The sequence below is a fragment of the Zea mays genome, chromosome 8, assembly GCF_902167145.1.
Source record: "Zea mays cultivar B73 chromosome 8, Zm-B73-REFERENCE-NAM-5.0, whole genome shotgun sequence".
Classification (NCBI taxonomy): domain Eukaryota; kingdom Viridiplantae; phylum Streptophyta; class Magnoliopsida; order Poales; family Poaceae; genus Zea; species Zea mays.
Window position 1 is genome coordinate 138,923,972 of NC_050103.1, and position 22,211 is coordinate 138,946,182.

At 45.0% G+C, this 22,211-nt stretch overlaps 2 protein-coding genes across 2 annotated transcripts; one reads left to right on the top strand and one right to left on the bottom strand.

Annotated features, from left to right (window-relative positions):
- Positions 1-219: 219 nt before the first annotated feature.
- On the top strand, positions 220-2,877 carry LOC100277281 (uncharacterized). The gene is made up of 4 exons (NM_001150894.2): positions 220-352; positions 996-1,215; positions 2,077-2,137; positions 2,229-2,877. Exons 2-4 carry the CDS (start codon positions 1,028-1,030, stop codon positions 2,499-2,501), a joined length of 522 nt encoding a protein of 173 aa, NP_001144366.1. The 5' UTR covers positions 220-352; positions 996-1,027; the 3' UTR covers positions 2,502-2,877.
- A 107-nt stretch (positions 2,878-2,984) lies between these two features.
- On the bottom strand, positions 2,985-4,252 carry LOC100285546 (exonuclease). Its single transcript, NM_001158437.1, has 2 exons — positions 3,804-4,252; positions 2,985-3,720 (listed from the first exon to the last, which is right to left on the bottom strand). Exons 1-2 carry the CDS (start codon positions 4,069-4,071, stop codon positions 3,080-3,082), a joined length of 909 nt encoding a protein of 302 aa, NP_001151909.1. The 5' UTR covers positions 4,072-4,252; the 3' UTR covers positions 2,985-3,079.
- Positions 4,253-22,211: the final 17,959 nt, after the last annotated feature.

Consider the following 22,211-nt stretch of genomic DNA (forward strand, 5'->3'; position numbering starts at 1 on the left):
AGTGTGCTGATAAGAAATATTAATTTAGGTGATGAAATTTAGGAGACAGCTTAGTCGTAGTGTTGGTGCTCGACACAGCAGAAACGAAGGGATCGATGGCTTGTGTATACCCAAAACGAACTTGCGGCCCAAACACGAATCGGCAGCCCAGGCCCAGGTTCTCACCTCTGCACCCGCCTTCCGTTTCTTCTACCCTCCCTTTCCCTTCAGACCTTCTTCACCCCTCTCTCTCTCTCTTCTCCTCCCTCTCTTCCTTTTCTCTTTTCTTTTTCTCATTGCGACGCCTGCCTGGGCGACCGTCGCCGCTCTACACCAGGTGCCCAGGTCTTCGCCGGCGCCGAGCAGCCACCAGGTATGCGTACCCTTCTGTTCTCTTCGCTTCCTTTGCCTACCCTAGTTCCCTTACATTCCTGTTGTGCGAAACCGAGCTCCCAAACCCTAGCTTAAGCTATTTGCCTATTCCTATTCGGATCTGATCCAGTCGCAATTCTGTGCGGTATACATCTAGCGTCATGACTAATATTAACTTGGGATTCTTTTGCAAAAATTATCGGCTGTTCACCCATGTCCTCGACTGGGCCCTTCCATGACCACCGACCACCGATGAGTCTGCTTATACGATCTTGTGTTATGAATTATTTTTAGCTTGTAATCTCATCATGTGCGGATATATGGAGCCGGTATCAAGTTTGTGTTTGCAGAATTTATCATAAATGTCTTGTGCATACTAGTTAGATGAGTTGTGCAAACGAGGATCAGTAAGAGGTAGCTAGGTCTTCTGCTTTTATAAAATACGAAGACATGTATTTTGTTGCTCACGACCTGTTGTTCTGGGGCCACACCCTGGAAGTTTAATAGATCTGTAAACTAAGCTGGTGCAAGTCTATGTTCATTTCTGTAATCTGACCTGTCAAACGACTGGTCCTGTCTGATTGAGTTGATACCTCATTTGTGCTTTCCTCTGTTCATCTCTGAAATTTTGTTCTCCAATCCAGCCGCTGTGCAACAAATCACGTCTGTCGAGGGCATGGATCCCTACATGACAAGGCTCGGCGCCGGAGCCACTCACCAGCTTTCCAGGGCTGAAGCAATGCCTGACCGAAGGTCTAGGTTTTGGCAGACAGATGTGCAGCTTGCGCCTCGGATAGACATCATCTGCCCTCTGCCTCGCCGCCCTTCTCGCCTACCGGTTCTCAATAGCCCCAAGCTCAATGGGTTAGTTCTTTCTTCACTCTCCTCTATCCACCACGTACTTACATGCACCGTACTAATGTTGAATTACAAATTGCTGAAGCTGCCTCATAGGTTGCATATTCATGTATGCCTGCTGCCTGCATACTTGCTAGATTTTCAGCGCCAACTGGTAGGCTATATGTTGCATGCTTGTATGTACTTACGTTCATCACTGCTAGATTGTTAGCGCCAACTGGTAGGCCACATGTTGCATGTTTATATGTACTTACTTTCATCATTGCTATATTTTGAGCGCCACCTGGTAGGGCTTAGGTTTGCATAATTTTGAATGTCTGCGTACTCGGTAGATCTGGACGGCCAATCGGTAGTTCGTCTCTTGCGTATGCTCCAAGTAAGGGCAGCAGATACTATTATTGTTTTGCTCCGACTTTTTCATGCAATGTAACGTCACATGTTTCAAGAGACCCACGCTCACATAGGCTTGGAGGGCCGCAAGCTGAGCATTAACGGACATAGCAGACACTGTTACATGTGGCGACAAAACAGAAATACTTATGGGGGCAGGATTTTGCACATGGCATTTACAAGCTTCCATCAGCAACTTGTGTGTAGCGGCAAAAAAAGGCAACATACGTTACTTAGTGTCGCACGTGCTGTTCAATAAATTTGTTGATAGACAGACATCACGCAGATTTATTAGGCAAACAGAAACGTCGAGTGCGGTTACATGTGCTAGCTGATAAGATTGTGTTTTGCATGCCACGTCTCAGATTCACTTCATAATGGTTTTTCTGTGAACGCTAAATTGCTCGATAATTGGTCTAGCCAAGCAGTATAAGACAGGTCCTTGTTGCTGATGCTGTTAATGTTCTGAGATTGCAGGGCACTCCCACTGTATAGAGCAGACCCCACTTTTGATATCGTTGACCTCATCCTTAGCAAGGTATGCTGCTGCCACAACACATGGATGGTTTTTTTAAGTAGGTTGTTGTTCTTGTGGGTATCTAATGTCCGACTCTTGGCTCCTCTTTCAGAATGACCCTGATGTGGATACTGATTCAAGCAGCCAGGCGGGCTTTTTCTGTGGCTCGCCTCCTGCACGCACTGACAACCCTGTTATCAATGACCCACAGTTTGGAAAGAAAACACCATCCTTTTCTCCTTTATTTGGTGGAAGCTCTTCCGGGAAAATGACAGCTGGAAGAGTCGAAGTAGGTTCTCCGTCGTCTTGCGGGGCGAGCAGCCCGAAAGTAAGGATCGAAGGTTTTGCTTGCGGGAACAAAGAGCCCCCTCACTGTTTTGCCTGATGATCCGGATCATTGACCCTACCTAACCCTGTTTTGCTACCCCCGCAACATGTACATTTCCCCTGCTAGTTTCTTTGGTTAAAAAACCTGGTAGTTTCTTTGAGTCGGAGTCGAGTAAGAGCGCTTGTTGTTGCCCCTTGTGATGACCGTGGGTGGCTTTTGGTGCAAGGGAGCAGAGCACAGCTCTCGGATGTAAATAGGGTGGCGTATGTAGTGCTAGATGTTTGTATGTGTCTGCTAAAATGTAGTAGTAAGGTTGGGTGGGTCCATGTGTCGGCGTCTGTAAATAGCGTCATGCATTTGGATGTAAATTGAAATGCGTCTTCAATTATTGTCACCTGTCTCTCTGCTGGTGCTGGGTCCAAATTGCAACCGGTCGAGAACATAGCATCTGAAGCAATTATTCAGAGTAACCATGACGTGCTATGTTACCTTTACTTATGCACCACCAAACTGTACAACTAAAGCTGGCCGAGTAATAAAGATTCAAATCGATGGAACTGTACAATTGAATTGAATGGAACGAAATCCGATCATGGATCATCCAAAGAAAGAATGAATGAATGAAACATGGATCATCATCTGAGGATGGCCCTGGAGTGCCTGAGGATCATGTGGAAGGGCGTGGTCGCCGTCACGGGGCGCCTAGTGTTTGTGCTTGTGCTGCTACTGCTACTCAATGGGGCAGTGGTCGCCGCCGTCACGGCCCTCGCCACCACCTTGCCCAGGCTATTCCTCTTGCCGCAGGGGGTGGCGGCCGCAGGTGCAGGTGTAGCTGTTACAGCGGTAAATGGTAGCTTTGTCTGCGACATGACGACGCCGCCGGGCCGCAGGTGGTGGTGCACAGCATGTTTAGGTGGCGGCTTGATGGTCTGCGCCTGCGACGTCCTCCTGGTGACCGCGGCTCGGCGAGACTGCTGCGCGCAGAGGACGTCCGGCAGGCTGGACTCCAGCAGCAGGACGGTGGCGCAGTGCTTGAGCACCTCGAGGTTCATGCGCGCGTCGTCCAGGCCCCTGTGCTTCTGCTTCCCGATGCCGAAGTAGGTCGCGAGGGTGGCCATCTTGAGGTCTCCGGCGCGGCGGCCGAAGTGTGCGGCCAGGACGTTGAGGGAGTCGATGACGCCGACGGGCTCCGGGGCGGGGCGCCCGATGTCGGCGAAGGCCTCGCGGATGCGGGGGCAGTCGAAACGCTGGATGTTGTGCCCAGCCCAAACGCGGCCTGCAATTAATTGCAGATCATGGATCAGCTGCTGCATGCATATGCAATGCAACACAACAAATTAAACAAGGACGACGGCGCACCGTCCAGGATGTCGAATATCTTGTCGGCCACGTCCTTGAAGGGCGGCGCCGACGCCATTATGGCCGCCTCCACGTCGTCCGTGAATCGCCTGGAGACGGCGGAGAGGTCGCCCGGGCGGATGAGGGTGTCGTAGCTGCCTACCTCCACCAGCTTCCTGGGGCACACCAGGATGGCGCCGAACTCCAGCAGCCACCACCGACCGGGCCCGGCCGCCGACGGAGCCGTCGTCTCCACGTCGAAGAAGACGATCTCATCTCTCATCGTCATTTCGTTGGGTCAGCTAGCTAGCTGCTGCTTCTTCCTGCTAGCTCTTCTTCTACTTACTATCTATGCCGATGATCACTGTGTCTTCTTCTTTCTCTAGTCTCCAGCTAAGAAGAAGCAGAAGCAGAAGCAGAAGCAGGAGCTAATAAAGCTGTACAATTAATGCCTGCCCGATCGATGCGATTAGATGCGATGCGATGCTGTATATATATATATATCATGCATGGATATATAGAGAGATGGAACAAGTATATTCCTTGCTCGCTGGATGAGAAGGCGGATGAACGAACGAGCTATAGAACGGCAACGCAACCGGTGCAGGTTGATGCATGCAAGCAACGTGGTTGCTGTGGAGGAAGCTTAGATCACCGGCCGGGCAATCTGCTACCTCTTTTCCCCAAACTCCACGCAAAGCAAAGCGCTGCAAATTTTCTCTTCTTTCTTTCTCTGTTCTCCTCGCTCGCGCAGTTCTCTACTATAGCTTCCGTGCGTGGGCCGGGTCGCCAAGCAATCTAGCTACACACGCACCAACTAACTTAACTACCACAAACAGATATATTCTCCAAATTAAAGCTAGCTTTACCTTTCCATCAAGTTTCTAAATCTTTCGTTACAGCCGCAGCTAATTAACTCTGCATATATCTGTTTGTAGAGGATCAAGTTATTTACTCCTATGTAATGTTAGCCACTATTAATTTGTCACTAAAGCCTAGAGATGCCTATGGATACCGGAAACCCGATATCTGATGGGTAAAAATACCATTAGGGTACGGATATGACGAATTTTGGTGTCCACAAACATTTTATTAGATCATTCACCTATGGTACGTATGAATATGTTCTCTCTTGCTCCATAACCGCTATCAGATGGGAAACCTGCGGACACAATGTTGATTTGTTCCTTGTGATTCGGGTTGATGATGGATGATTGTCAACATGGGTAGTACTTTGGTGTAGTCGACGGTCTAACCAGATTATGAGATTATGTGTGGTGCAATCATATCTGTCGGCTTGTGGTGTGGAGGTGTAGAGCACATGGATGGTGGTCGACGTTGAAGGTCATGTTGGTTCGTGCCGATGGATCGGGAGCGGTGAAGTGCGAGCACCAGGACTTGACCGAGGGACCAGAGAAGTCGGATGACTAGCCGTGGTGGCTAACACCTAGGGCACGCACTAGCGCAAGGATGTGGCAGAGCGGACCATGTCGTCACAGCGGTCAAGGACTAGCGGGACACGTGTCTAAGACGTGGGGTGTGCTACTTGCGACGGTTTGGTAGTTGAGCCTCAAAACCACCCAGTGCTACAGATGGCGGGTTTTACCGAGTTTGGCCTCAAAACTCCGTGATGCAGTTCCGGCAGGAATCAAAGGCGACATGTGGTGTCATCACTAAGGTTGTGTCGAGACGAAGCAACTTCGTATGGAGCACGTGGCCATCAGATCAAAATTCTATGAGTTGGTCCATTTTACCCCTGGTTAAGTGGATGACCTCTATAGGTGACCAGATGTGCCGGGCTATATGGGCCGGCACGAGGCACAACCATTTTGGCACGGCACGAGCACGACACAGTGGTAACCGTGCTGGGCTATGCTTGGGCTTAGGTACAAGCCCATCAGGCGGCTCGAGCAATGACCCATTTATTGTCGGCCCATTTATCACGATGTTAGGCACGGATAAACCATCAAACCGACCACGACCCAACATGACCCGTTTGTGCCTTGGCCTTACTTGTCCTAATTTAGCCCACTATATATATAAATATGACCAACTCGACCCCCACTTTCAAGCTATTTTCGAATTTTGTTGCAAAAATGAGAAAAATAAGCAACAAAAATAGAAAAAACAAGTTATTTTCGAGCTCTGTTACAAGGCGGGCCCTGGACCGCCCAACACGGTAGAATGACATGAAATGATAGCCCGGCTCGACCCATTTAAAACTAGTCGGGCTGTGCTTTGGCTTTGACTTTGGCACACGGACAGGTACGACACGACCCGATGTTTATTCGTGCCGTGCCTCGACCCGATTAAATCGGCACGACCCACTGGACACCTATAATTACCTCTTTGTATTTAGGGATAGTTTAGACTAATGGAATAACTCACTATAAATAGATAGGTGGCCTATTGTGGATGACCATCTCTTTGGCTAGCACATTAGTCTTTTGTTTAGAAAATCGTAGTTTCCATTTCCCAGTTTTAGCCTGAGATCCACGGATGATTTGAAATTGTCGTATATGTTTTTGTAATCTTCAACTCATCATTTGAAGGAAGGGTGGTCAGATCCATCCACAGAGTTGGTTCAAATGTTGTGCTCAGTTTTGATATGCTGCAATTTTTTATTTGATTTTGCTCTCGACTCTTCCCTTCTCCCGTTCTCCCGAGTTGCGAAATAACCATTGAGTTCTTGAGTTGCAGTTGTTATTGAGGATTTTTTGGAGGTGAGGTATGCTCTTTGGATCATTGCATCTGAGTTGATCTCGTTTTGAGTCCGTTTGAGAAGACCACAACTAATCCTCGGTCTAATCCGTGTTTTCGGATCTGCGATTGATTTATAATTCTATTTGAGTTCAAAATTGGTGGAGACCTCGGAAAGTTGTTTTCTAAGGTGTGTGTAAAATTTCAGCTCAATTGGAGTCTGTTTGGATTAGTTTCGCATTCCAAACTGAGAATCTCGAGCTGTTGATAGACATCGACACAATTTTGAACCGATTTGGACTTTTCAAAACATGAGATCGCTGGTTGGTTGATGTGCTTTTGGTTTGAGCGACTTCTTCATCTCCATTGAGGTTAGGTGCTTGTTTAGCAACATAATTTGATTTGCTAATGTAGGAAACAATGATACCTAAGAGGGGGGGGGGTTGAAGTAGGACTTCTAAAACTTTTTTATAAACTATACCACAAAGTAATCCCTAGAACAAAATCTATGCAAATAAGTTAAGTAGAATGTACAAACTAGATTTTGTGTATGTGTTGCTATATCTACCGCAAAAGGAGTTATGCAACCTAAATTCCAATCCTATATAATTTACACTAAGACTAGTAAAGATTGCAACTTAAATAGAGAGAGTAAATGCGGAAGATTAAAGAGAAAATAGAGAAAGCAAACTCTCGTGGACGATGATGATATTTTTACCGAGGTATCCGGAACCGCGCAAGGTCTCGACTAATCCTCATTGACACCCCTATGCAAAGGGTAGCCGACACAAGGGCCAAGCACCACAGACGAGTAACCCCGTAGAGAGCTATGGACCTTCTCCACATGCAAGTGGTGCTCCGCTTCCGGATCCTCTCGGACGCTCCCCGCTGTCTCCACTATCGAGCTTCCGGCCGAAACGCCGCGGGCCTCGTTCCCTCTAGTAAACGGTGGCGGCCGTGACACAAACTCGGTTGTCACAGTCTCACAAGACTCTCATCCCACTCGGTACAATATTACAACGACTCACGCAAGAGACGAGGGGTTATATGGTTTTTTCTAAACTCACTCAACTAACTAGGATTCACCTAGAACAAGCGCATAAGCGGTCTAACTAACCTAAGCACTTCGCAAAGCACCTACGCTAATCATCGAGTGACTATATTAAGAACTTGGGTGTTTTAGCACTTGGAAATGTCTATAGCATGTGTTGGCAAGTTGCTTGGACTCCCACACCTACAAATGATCGGTTGGGTGAAATATATATAGACCCCAACTTGAATATAGCCGTTGGAAAGCAATTCTGCATCTTTCTGTGGCGCACCAGACTGTCCGGTGGTGCACTGGATATGCCACATGTACTAGACGTTAAAGGTATCCGTTGGAGCTTCCGAAGATGGCTCATCAGACAGTCTGGGTGCACCGGACAGCCCACACAGAACATGATTGCTTGTCGTATTTTGGCCATAACTTTTAGCTCCCAACTCCAATTTTGTTGACCTTGTACTTTTTGGAAAGCTTATGAAATCCACTACATCCCAGAGTTAAAGCCATATAATTTTCAGCAAATTTGGCACACCGGACAGTCTGGTGAAACAACTCCTATGCTGCTTGAAAGGGAAATAGTCTCAACATTTCCTATAATCGATTTTGGTGTTTGACGACCATCACAAACCTTGTGGACTAACCAGTTTGTCTAGTTGATCATTCCACAGGTGCATAAGTTCATCTACAATTATTCTAAATCGACTGTCCGGAATATCGTAGATTATTCCGGACAGGAGAAGCTTTTTGGAAAAACAGACTAAGCGCGGACCGTTCGGGCCCTTGCGGCGAACCGTCTGTGACACCAAGGTGACCCTCGGACAGGAACACTACATGAACGCGAGTCTACACTATGGACCGTCCGATGGAAAAGCAAGCACTGTCCGAGACCAAGAGCGGATCGTCCGGCCTCAGGCGTGGACCGTCCGATCGGTGAAGAACCGAAAAACCCAAAGGTGCTGGGTTCGGTAAAATGAATTATAGTGTCCTCGCAGACCGTCCGGGGTGCACGACCGAACCGTCCGCGACTGCCTTTATCTGACATCTGACGACACATTTAATGCATAGTAGCCATTGATATAGCCGTTACTGCTGATCGTTGCGATTGTAGCCGTTGATGTGCAGGGGCGAACCGTCCGGACCAGGGGCGCAGACCGTCCGTGGTCGGCAGAAAAAGAGCAACGACTAGGAAGTGGTTGGGGACTATAAATACAACCCCAACCACCTCCATTCACAATCATCCAAGTTTTCAGCCGTTACATTCAATACAAGAGCTCTAGACTTCACTCCAAGACACAAACAAGAGATCAAATCCTCTCCCAAGTCCAAAATCACTCCAAACACTTAGTGACTAGTGAGAGAGAGATTTTCGTGTTCATTTGAGTTCTTGTCGCTTGGATCGCTTTTCTTCTTCCCATTCTTGTTCTCAATACATTTGTAATCAAAGCAAGAGACACCAATTGTGTGGTGGTCCTTGTGGGGTCTAAGTGACCCATTTGATTGAGGACAAAAGCTCACTCGGTCTAAGTGACCATTTGAGAGAGGGAAAGGGTTGAAATAGACCCGGTCTTTGTGACCACCTCAACGGGGAGTAGGTTTGCAAGAACCAAACCTCGGTAAAACAAATCACTGTGTCATCCGCTCTATTTCTTTGGTTGATTTGTTTTCCCCTCTCTTTTGGACTCGACTTTATTTCTAACGCTAACCCCGACTTGTAGTTGTGCTTAAAGTTTGTAAATTTCAGTTTCCACCCATCTGTGGGGGATGAAGGATATAATTTGGACGAGGTCGCCCAAATCCGACACTTTGATTCCCAAGCCACCACTATACTCCTCGCCTCTTTATGTCGAGAGGAGTATAACAAGGTGCAAGGGCTAAAAAGTGCCAAGGAGATTTGGGATGTGCTAAAGACCACACATGAAGGGGATGAGGTGACTAAGATCACCAAGCGGGAGGCGATCGAGGGGGAGCTCAATCGATTCATCCTCAACCAAGGAGAGGAGCCACAAGCCATGTACAACCGGCTCAAGACCTTGGTCAACCAAGTGCGCAACCTTGGGAGCACCAAATGGGATGACCATGAAATGGTCAAGGTTATTCTAAGATCACTTGTTTTTCACAATCCTACTCAAGTTCAATTAATACGTGGTGATCCTAAATATAAGCTAATGTCTCCCGAGGAAGTGATAGGAAAGTTTGTGAGCTTTGAATTGATGATCAAAGGCTCCAAACAAATCGTCGAGCAAGGCGGCACCTCCACACCCGAGGTGCAACCCGTCGCATTCAAAGCGACGGAGGAGAAGAAAGAAGAGTCTATGTCAAGTAGGCTCCCCATCGACGCCTACAAGCTCGACAATGAGGAAATGGCGCTCATCATCAAGAGCTTCCGCCAAATCCTCAAGCAAAGGAGTAGGAAGGATTATAAACCCCGCTCCAAGAAAGTATGCTACAAGTGTGGTAAGCCCGATCACTTTATAGCAAAATGTCCTATTTCTAGTGACAGTGACAGTGGTGATGACAAGAAGGGAAGGAGGAAGGAAAAGAAGAAGTACTACAAGAAGAAGGGCGACGATGCCCACGTGTGTCGGGAATGGGACTCCGACATGAGCTCCACCGACTCCTCCTCCGACGAGGACACCGCCAACATCACCGTCACCAAGGCCTCCTCTTCCTCAACGTCGGCCACAAGTGCCTAATGGCAAAGGACGACAAAAAGAAGGTAAAATCTAGAGCCTCCACTAAATATACAACATCTAGTGATGATGGTAGCTCTAGTGAAGACGAGGATGATTTACTTGCTCTTTTTGCCAACCTAAACATGCAACAAAAGGAAAAAATTAAATGAATTAATAGGTGCTATTCATGAGAAGGATGAACTCTTGTATAGCCAAGAGAAATTCCTTATTAAGGAAAACAAAAAGCATGTTAAGGTGAAAAATGCTTATACTCAAGAATTAGAGAAATGTGAAAAATTAACTAGTGAGCTTAGCATTTGCTATGACACTGTCTCTAACCTTAGAAATGAGAATGCCAAATTACTTGCTAAGGTTGAGAAGTTAAATGTTTATGATGATTCTTTTGTCAATCTTAAAAATGATAATGCTAGTTTAATTGCTAAGATTGATAAATTAAACGAATCACTTGCTAGCCTTAAAATTGAAAATGACAAATTAATTTCTAAGGCTAAAGATTTAAATGTTTGCAATGTTTCCATTTCCAATCTTAGAAATGAGAATGCCATTTTACATGCTAAGATTGACGAATTAAAATATTGCAAACCATCTACATCTAGTGTTGATCATGTTTCTATTTGTACTAGATGTAGAGATATTAATGTTGATGCTATCCATGATCACCTAGCTTTAATCAAACAAAAAAAATGATCACATAGCACAACTAACTAGTAAAATCAATGAGCATGAGATAGAAAATGAAAAATTTAAATTTGCTAGGAGGATGCTCTATAATGGGAGACGTCCTGGCATTAAGGATGGCATTGGCTTCCAACAGGGAGACAATGTCAAGCTTAATGCCCCCAAGAAATTGTCTAATTTTGTTAAGGGTAAGGCTCCCATGGCTCAGAACAACGAGGGTTACATTTTATATCCTGTTAGTTATCCTGAGCATAAGATTAGGAGAATTCATGCAAATAAATCTCATTCTGTTTCTCACCATGCATTTATGTATAAGAATGAGGCATCTAGCTCTAGACATTCTACTCATGTTAAAATGCCTAAAAAGAAATCTCCTATTGCATCAAATGAACCTAATGTTTCATTTAAAACTTTTGATGCATCATATGTGCTTACTAACAAATCAGGCAAAGTAGTTGCCAAATATGTTGGGGCCAAACACAAGGGCTCAAAGACTTGTGTTTGGGTACCCAAGGTGCTTGTTTCTAATGTGAAAGGACCCAAGACCGTTTGGGTACCTAAGAAAAAAGGCCTAAATTGTTTTGTAGGTTTATGCATCCGGAGGCTCAAGTTGGATCATTGATAGCGAATGCACAAACCACATGACCAGGGAGAAAAGGATGTTCTCCTCCTACGAGAAAAACGAAGATCCCCAAAGAGCTATCACATTCGGGGATGGAAACTAAGGTTTGGTCAAAGTACTTGGTAAAATTGCTATATCACCTGACCATTCCATTTCCAATGTTTTTCTTGTAGATTCTTTAGATTACAATTTGCTTTCTATTTCTCAATTATGCAAAATGGGTTACAACTGTCTTTTTACGGATATAGGTGTTACTGTCTTTAGAAGAAGTGATGATTCAGTAGCATTTAAGGGAGTATTAGAGGGTCAGCTATACTTAGTTGATTTTAATAGAGTTGAACTCGATACTTGCTTAATTGCTAAGACTAATATGGGTTGGCTCTGGCATCACCGACTAGCCCATGTTGGGATGAAGAATCTTCACAAACTTCTAAAGGTAGAACACATTTTGGGACTAACAAAGGATTTGTAGCGCATGTCAAGCAGGGAAGCAAGTTGGTACTCATCATCCACACAAGAACATCATGACGACCGACAGGCCGCTTGAACTACTCCACATGGATCTATTTGGCCCGATCGCTTACGTAAGCATCAGCGGGAGTAAGTATGGTCTTGTAATTGTGGATGATTATTCTCGCTTCACTTGGGTATTCTTTTTGCAGTAAAAATCTCAAACCCAAGAGACCTTAAAGGGATTCTTGAGACGAGCTCAAAATGAGTTCGGATTAAGGATCAAGAAGATAAGAAGCGATAACGGGACGAAGTTCAAGAACTCTCAAATAGAAGGCTTCTTGAGGATGAGGGCATCAAGCATGAGTTCTCTTCTCCCTACACACCACAACAAAATGGTGTAGTGGAGAGGAAGAATAGAACTCTACTGGACATGGCAAGGACCATGCTTGATGAGTACAAGACTTCGGACCGGTTTTGGGCGGAAGCAATCAACACTGCTTGCTACTCTATCAACGGGCTCTACCTTCACCGAATCCTCAAGAAGACATCATATGAACTCCTCATCGGTAAAAGCCCAATGTTTCATATTTTAGAGTCTTTGGTAGCAAATACTTTATTCTTGTTAAAAGAGGTAGAAAATCTAAATTTTCTCCTAAGGCTGTAGAAGGCTTTTTACTTGGCTATGACTCAAACACAAGGGCATATAGAGTCTTCAACAAATCCACTGGATTAGTTGAGGTTTCTTGTGACATTGTGTTTGATGAGTATAATGGCTCTCAAGTAGAACAAGTTGATCTTGATGAGCTAGATGATGAAGAGGCTCCGTGCGTCGCGCTAAGGAACATGTCCATTGGGGATGTGTGTCCTAAGGAATCCGAAGAGCCTCCACAAGCACAAGATCAACCATCATCTTCAAATCAAGCATCTCCACCAACTCAAGATGAGGATCAGGCTCAAGATAATGAAGAAAAAGATCAAGAAGATGAGCCACCACAAGAGGAGGACAATGATCAAGGGGGAGATGACAAAAATCAAGACAAGGAAGATGATCAAGAAGAACAGGGTCAAAGACCACCTCACCCAAGAGTTCACCAAGCGATACAAACAGATCACCCCGTGAAATCCATCCTCAGCGATATTCATAAGGGGGTAACCACTCGATCTCGTGTCACACACTTTTGTGAACATTACTCTTTTGTGTCTTCTATTGAGCCATACAGGGTGGAAGATGCATTAAGAGATTCAGATTGGGTGTTGGCAATGCAAGAGGAGCTCAACAACTTCACAAGGAATGAGGTATGGCATCTTGTTCCACGTTCTAACCAAAATGTTGTAGGAACCAAGTGGGTATTCCGCAACAAGCAAGATGAGCATGGTGTGGTGACAAGGAACAAAGCACGACTTGTGGCCAAGGGATATTCACAAGTCGAAGGTTTGGATTTCAGTGAAACCTATGCACCCGTAGCTAGGCTTGAGTCAATTCGCATATTACTTGCCTATGCTACTTACCATGGCTTCAAGCTTTATCAAATGGACGTGAAGAGCGCCTTCCTCAATGGACCAATCAAGGAAGATGTCTATGTTGAGCAACCTCCCGACTTTGAAGATAGTGAGTACCCTAACCATGTGTATAAACTCTCAAAGGCGCTTTATGGGCTCAAGCAAGCCCCAAGAGCATGGTATGAATGTCTAAGAGATTTCCTTATCACTAATGGTTTCGAAGTTGAAAAAGCCGATCCTACACTCTTTACTAAAACCATTGCAAATGATTTGTTTGTATGCCAAATTTATGTTGATGATATCATATTTGGGTCTACTAACAAATCTACTTGTGAAGAGTTTAGTAGGATCATGATTCAAAAACTCGAGATGTCAATGATAGGGGAGTTGAAGTATTTCCTAGGATTTCAAGTGAAGTAACTTCAAGAGGGCACCTTCATCAGCCAAACCAAGTACATTCAATATATACTTACCAAGTTTGGAATGAAGGATGCCAAGCCCATCAAGACACCCATGGGAACCAATGGGTATCTCGACCTCGACACTGGAGGTAAACCCGTAGATCAAAAGGTATACCGATCGATGATAGGATCTTTACTCTATTTATGTGCATCTCGACCGGATATTATGCTTTCCGTATGTATGTGTGCAAGGTTCCAAGCCGATCCTAAGGAAGTTCACCTTAGGGCCGTGAAAAGAATCTTGAGATATTTAGTTCATACACCTAAGTTTGGTCTTTGGTACCCCAAGGGAACCACCTTTGATTTAATAGGTTATTCAGATGCTGATTGGGCAGGGTGTAAAATTGATAGGAAGAGCACATCAGGGACTTGTCAGTTTCTGGGGAGATCCCTGGTGTCTTGGGCTTCAAAGAAACAAAACTCAGTAGCTCTTTCTACCGCCGAAGCCGAGTATATTGCCGTAGGCCATTGTTGCGCGCAATTGCTTTGGATGAGGCAAACCCTTAGGGACTATGGCTACAAATTGAGCAAAGTCCCTCTCCTATGTGATAATGAGAGTGCAATCCGCATGACGGATAATCCCGTTGAACACAGCCGCACTAAGCACATAGCCATTCGGTATCACTTTTTGAGGGATCACCAACAAAGGGGGGATATCGAGATAGCTTATGTTAGCACCAAAGAACAATTAGTCGATATCTTTACCAAACCATTAGATGAGAAAACCTTTACCAAACTTAGGAATGAGCTTAACATTCTTGATTCTCGGAATTTTGATTGATACTTTGCACACATAGCTCACTCACATACCTTTGATCATATCTCTTTTATGTCTACGACTAATGTGTTTTCAAGTATATTCCTATGCTAAGTCGTAGATTGAAAGGGAAATAGAGTCTTCGGCGAAGACAAGGCTTCCACTCCACTCTATCAGTATTATTTACCCTTCGCCGTCACTCCGCTCCGCTGTCCACTTTGGTATAATCTTCATTCATATTCATTTGTACCATTGAGGAGAAAGTAAAAAGGGCTCTCAAAGACTCTGTTTTGGCGATTAATGCCAAAGGGGAGAAATATTAAGCCCAAAGCAAAAGGACGCACCACCACCAATTTCAAAGTTTTTAAAAGAAGTATTCAATTAGTTAGTATTTTTCAATTGGTATCTATATTTCAAATTGATATATTGAAAGAAGGAGTTTTTCAATTGGTATCTTATGATAAAATATTTAAAAGAAGATTTTTCAAATTGGTATCTAAAATATTTGATCTTCTTTCAATTGGTAAAACCCTCTTGAACACTAAGAGGAGAAATTCATTCAGGGGAAGTTTTGTTTAAGTCAAAGGAAAATCATTTGAAACAGGGGGAGAAAATTTCAAATCTCGAAAATGCCTCTCACAACTTTATACCTTTGACTAGTTTGAGAGCACCTAGAGGGGGGGGTGAATAGGTGATCCTGTAAAATTCAACACTAAATAGCCACAAAACTTAGTTATAGAAGTGTTAGTGCGACTAAGTAGTTGAGAAGCGAGTTCTTGTGGACAAAACAATCACAGAGTGAGCAATCACAAGAGACACGCGATTTTATCCCGTGGTTCGGCCAAGTAACACTTGCCTACTTCCACGTTGTGGCGTCCCAATGGACGAGGGTTGCACTCAACCCCTTTCAAGTGATCCAATGATCAACTTGAATACCACGACTTTTCTTCCTTATAGTCTTTTCCCGTTTGCGAGGAATCTCCACAAGTTGGAGCCTCTCGCCCTTACAATATTGATCACAAAGAACACACAAGAGTAAGGTTGGGAAGAGCAACACACACAAGACTCAAATACGCAGCACAATCACGCACACAAGTCACGACTTGAGCTCGAAACACAAACGCACGGAGTACACAACTCAAATGGAGCTCAAATCACTACACAAGGAATCGAATGCATGAAGTTGGAGTCTTGGAGTCTTAGGATGCTTAGTGAATGCTTGAGTGACTCCTCCATGTGCCTAGGGGTCCCTTTTATAGCCCCAAGGCAGCTAGGAGCCGTTGGAGGCCAACAAGGAAGGCCAAACTTGCCTTCTGTCGGGTGGTGCATCGGACAGTCCGGTGCACCACCGGATAGTCACTGTAGCTGTCCGGTGCACGATCTCCTTCCTTTTCTCGCGCACCCAACCTTTGCAGCTTCGGGCCCATTGGCGCATCGGACAGTCCGGTGCCCTCTGCCGACCGTTGGTGCGGGCCACACGTTGCCCGCAGATTGCGCGGCCGACCGTTGCGCTGGCGACCGTTGGCTCACCGGACAGTCCGATGCACCACCGGACAGTCCAGTGAATTATAGCCACGTCGCCTTTTCCGTTTCCTAAGAGCAACGAGTTCACCATGGACGACTCACCGGACAGTCCGGTGCACCACCGGACAGTCCGCTGAATTTTAGCTGTACACCGCCGTCGAGTCCCGAGAGCGGCCTTTTCACGCGGACCAGCCTGGCGCACTGGACACTGTCCGGTGCACCACCGGACAGTCCGGTGTGCCAAGCCGAGCTAGAGTTGGCTGCTGAGAGCCAAGTCTTTTTCCAATTCTCTCTTCACTGTTTCTAGCACTTAGACAAAATATGTTAGTACTCAAAACAATGTACTAAGTCTAGAAACGTACCTTGTTACATGATTTGCACTTCTTGCTTGTTTGGCACATAGCTACTCACTTACTATGTGTTGGACACTTAATCACCAAAACATTATAGAAATGGACCAATGGCACATTTCCCTTTCAATCTCCCCCTTTTTGGTGATTTATGCCAACACATCAAAAAGCAACCAAAATAAGTGCAACATCAATGCAAATGTGAACCAAATTGTTTTTGACTCTAATTTGGCATATTTGGATCATTCTTTGCCACCACTTGGTTTGTTTTTGCAAATCAAATTCTTTTTCCTATCTCTAAGTTAAACACAATTGTTTGGGCACATAGAGAGTTATTCCAAGAGTAAAATTGATCAAGTGCCAAAAACTCCCCCTTTTCCCCATAATCAAAATTCTCCCCCATAAGAGGCCAAATTTTGCAATTAGAGTATTTTGACAAATCAAAAGTTCTAACTCTATTCTTTTCAAAATTCACAAGTGGTAGCTGATCCGTTTGCTTTGGCCTTAATTTCTCCCCCTTTGGCATTAAGCTCCAAAACGGGATCATTTTTGGCCTTTTAACCCCATTGCCTCGCCAAAAATGTCAATTAAGAGCAAAAAGGCAATGAGAGCATAAGAATGAACTTGGAGGTGAGTACACTAATACCGGAGTGCAGTGGAAGTCTTTGCATGGTCCAAGTTCACTTTTCCCTTTCAATTCACCTTTGAGACTACATTAAGTATACTCAAACACAAAGGTTAGTCTCAAAGGGTCAAGTTGTAGCACATCTCCCCCCTAGCATCATTCGCCCATGGACTTGTGAGGTCCAGGGATCCCTTGCACAACTTGAGCACCATAAATAAGCAACAAATCACATAAATACATGAAGTAACATGATCAAAGGCATAGAACACATGTATGCTATAGGTCAATCCAAGTTACGCGAATCTAAGACATTTAGCTCACTACGCAACCTGCAAAAGGTTTTCTCATCCAACAGCTTGGTAAAGATATCGGCTAGCTGGTTTTCGGTGCTAATATGGAACACCTCGATATCTCCCTTTTGCTGGTGGTCTCTCAGGAAGTGATGCAGGATGTCTATGTGCTTAGTGCAGTTGTGTTCAACAGGATTATCCGCCATGCAGATTGCACACTCATTGTCACATAGGAGTGGGACTTTGCTCAGATTGTAGCCAAAGTCCCTGAGGGTTTGCCTCATCCAAAGTAGTTGCGCGCAACACTGTCCTGCGGCAACATACTCGGCCTCAGTGGTGGATAGGGCAACGAATGTTTGTTTCTTTGAACTCCAAGACACCAGGGACCTTCCTAGGAATTGGCACGTCCCTGATGTGCTCTTCCTATCAACCTTGCACCCGGCATAATCAGAGTCTGAGTATCCAATCAAGTCAAAGGTAGACCCCTTTGGATACCAGATCCCGAAGCAAGGCATAGAAACTAAATATCTAAGAATTCGCTTAACGACCACAAGGTGACACTCCTTGGGGTCAGATTGATATCTAGCACACATGCATACACTTAGCAAAATGTCTGGTCTACTAGCACATAAATAAAGCAATGACCCTATCATAGACCGGTATGCCTTTTGATCAACTGACTTACCTCCTTTGTTGAGGTCAACATGCCCGTCGGTCCCCATCGGTGTCTTCGCGGGCTTGGCATCCTTCATCCCAAACCGCTTGAGAAGATCTTGAGTGTACTTCGTTTGGGAGATGAAGGTGCCGTCCTTGAGTTGCTTCACTTGGAACCCAAGGAAGTAGTTCAACTCGCCCATCATCGACATTTCAAACTTTTGAGTCATCACCCTGCTAAACTCCTCACAAGACTTTTGGTTAGTAGAACCAAATATTATGTCATCGACATAAATTTGGCACACAGATAGATCACCATCACAAGTCTTAGTGAAAAGAGTGGGATCGGCTTTCCCAACCTTGAAAGCATTAGCAATTAAGAAATCTCTAAGGCATGCATACCATGCTCTTGGGGCTTGCTTAAGTCCATAGAGCGCCTTAGAGAGCTTAAACACATGGTCGGGGTACCTGTCATCCTCAAAGCCAGGGGGTTGTTCCACGTATACCTCCTCCTTGATTGGCCCATTGAGGAAAGCGCTCTTCACATCCATTTGAAACAACTTGAAAGAGTGGTGAGCGGCATAGGCTAATAATATTCGAATAGACTCTAGCCTAGCCACAGGAGCAAAAGTCTCCTCGAAATCCAAACCTACGACTTGGGCATAACATTTTGCCACAAGTCGAGCCTTGTTTCTTGTCACCACCCCGTGCTCGTCTTGCTTGTTGTGGCACACCCACTTGGTTCCCACAACGTTTTGCTTTGGACGTGGCACCAGGCTCCATACTTCATTTCTCTTGAAGTTGTTGAGCTCTTCCTGCATGGCCAACACCCAATCCGGATCCTACAAGGCCTCTTCTACCCTGAAAGACTCAATAGAAGAGACAAACGAGTAATGCTCACAAAAATTAGCTAATCTTGAGCGAGTCGTTACTCCCTTGCTTATGTCACCCAGAATCTGATCGACGGGGTGATTTCTTTGGATTGTTGCTCGGACTTGAGTTGGAGGGTCCCGTGGTGCTTCGTCCTCCATAACTTGTTCTTCTTGTGCTTCCCCTTGATCACACGCCTCTTCTTGATGAACCTGTCCATCATCTTGAGTTGGGGGATGCACCATTGTAGAGGAAGATGGTTGATCTTGCTCCTGTTGTTCCTGTGGTCGCACCTCTCCTATCGCCATCGTGCGCATTGCGGCCGTCGAAACATCATCTTCATCTATGTCATCAAGATCAACTTGCTCTCTTGGAGAGCTATTAGTCTCATCAAATACAACGTCGCTAGAGACTTCAACCACACCCGATGATTTGTTGAAGACCCTATACGCCTTTGTATTTGAGTCATACCATAGTAAAAACCCTTCTACAGCTTTGGGAGCAAATTTAGAATGTCTACTTTTCTTCACCAAAATGTAGCATTTGCTCCCAAATACACGAAAGTAAGAGACATTGGGTTTGTTACCGGTAAGAAGTTCGTAGGAGGTCTTCTTGAGAAGGCGATGCAGATATAGCCGGTTTATGGCGTGGCAGGCTATGTTCACAGCTTCCGACCAAAACCGCTCGGGCGTATTGAACTCTCCAAGCATCGTCCTCACCATGTCGATAAGCGTCCTATTCTTCCTCTCTAGCACACCGTTTTGCTGTGGTGTGTAGGGAGCGGAGAATTCGTGCTTGACGCCTTCCTCCTCAAGATATTCCTCAACTTGCAAATTCTTGAACTCGGACCTGTTGTCGCTCCTTATCTTTTTCACCTTTAGCTCAAATTCGTTTTGAGCCCTCCTTAGAAAGCGCTTTAGGGTCCCTTGGGTTTCTGATTTATCCTGCAAAAAACACCCAAGTTGTTGGGGACTTGTTCTCAAATGCTATGAGTTAAGAACAAGGCAACACAAAAAATGTTAAATGTTAATGCCCTTCGTCCTTCGAGATATTATTTCCCTCTTAGGATATAATGATCTTCAGACGAAGGTCATGAAGGACATACCTTCATGATTGCAGCATACGATAATAAAAGGAGAATCATATGGAATGTAAGAGATAACATGAACAACTATGTAGCATTATCAGCTCATTTCTATTTTATTATCATAGAAAAATAGAAATGATATCAAATTACAAATGTACCTTCGGCTTGAAAGAAGGTAAAGGTACAAGCGTGACGCAAAAGCAAATGCCAAGTCAGCGTGAACAGTACGGGAGCACTGTTCATCTATTTATAGGCACGGGACGCAGCCCATGTAAAATTACACCCATGCCCTTTACATTTGCTAATGACTCTATAGTGATCCATCGAGGTCTAAATGGCCTTTTCCCTTTTAAGTCGGTTCCCTTTTTTTGCTGTCATGCCAAAGCTCCCTTGCGCGTAGCTTCAGCGCTGCGTCAACCTTTGTATTCTTTGTGCTTCTCACACTGTGGTTCTGATCCGAGTCCGAAGGTACCTGCTCATGTATTATACTCCAGAAGCATTGTTAAATCATGTTTTGAGGACCTTCGGAAGACGAAGGTCCCCAACAGTAGCCCCTCACAATATTAATTTGTTAGAATAACGAATTCAAATTGCGATATGGACGAAGGCCTTAAGCCGAAGGTCCGAAAAAACATATTCCCTTTGCTAGAATAGCAACAGTCGATGACAGACGGGCCCCTCCAATTTGGAACGCACTGGGCGTATAAATAGGAACTCACCCCGAGCACATTTGGTACGCTATCTGCCATCTACTTTGCTTGCTCAATTTTTTAGCTCTTGTCTACCAACGCTTGCTTGGTTTTTTAGACTTTCTAAGCTTCGGCTTTAAGGACACATTTTCACCATTTCCGAAGAGAAGATGTCTCAAGACAAAAAAGCTGTTGCTGAGACGAAGCTGAGCGAAGAGGAGAAGCTCCTTGAGGAGAAGACTACTGGATTTATTGAATCAATAGCAAAGACAAATACAGAAAAGATTACTAAGGAAATTCTAGAAGGCTTATCTGAAGATACTGATGACAGCGACAGTTATGATGCGGAAAGTGGAGGCGAAGACTCTGAAGATCGGCCCTGGCGACCAAGTCATGCTGTCTTCGAGAAATCGACTATCAAACAGAGTCATCTTGATAATATGAGAGGAAGGTATTTTCGAGATATGTCTATTGTGAGGGCTAACGCAGACACGGCTGTTCCTGCCCCCGAAGAAAACGAAGTTGTGATCTACCGAAGCTTCTTCAAAGCTGGGCTTTGGTTCCCGTTGAGCAGATTTGTTGTTGAAGTTTTAAAGACATATCAGATTTTCCTTCACCAGATCACTCTTGAAGCAATTATTAGAATGGGGATCTTCGTCTGGGTTGTGAGAAGTCAAGGTCTGGAGCCAAGTGCAAAATGTTTTTGCAGCATGCATGAACTTTCATATGAGACGAAGCCCTAGGGTAAAGAACAATATCATAACAATTTTGGTTGATATGGCTTCGTTGCTCGTTCTGGCTCAAGTTGCCCAGTGCCAACTTTTCGGAAGAGGTGGCCCGAGGCCTGGATGGAAGAATGGTTTTATGTAAAAAATGATTTGAAGGCGAGAGAAGATATTAAAGAGATCATCATGCAACCAATCTGGTCCCGCTTCGGCCTCCGCAAACCGAAGGTAGAGATTGATGAGGCAGCCAAAGCATGCCAAAGGGCCTTCAACACAGTTTGCGCTTTTATCGGGACGAGAGATTTAGTTCAAGAACATGTAGCCTACAGGATATGGCCACTGATAGACAACTGGGAAATGCCAAAGGAAACCATCACTAACCCTAGCGAAGGTGGTTTGGTTCGATTGAAATATACCTTCAGGTTTGGAGACCAATTTATCAAACCAGACGATGACTGGTTGAAGTGTGTTGAAAATACTAGTGATGAACTACTTGGAGCATACTCCAAGTCTGAAGATAATGCACTATCTGCGGCCTTCGGGAGCCGAAAAAAGAAAAGGCTAAATAGAGTTTTTGATGCTATTGGATTTGTGTACCCTGACTATCGCTACCCACCGCGGGGGCAGAAAAGAAAGGGTGCAACTTCTGGGAAGACTGCTGCTTTGGCTGCTTCAAGCAAGCCCGCACCGAAGAGGAAAAAGTTGA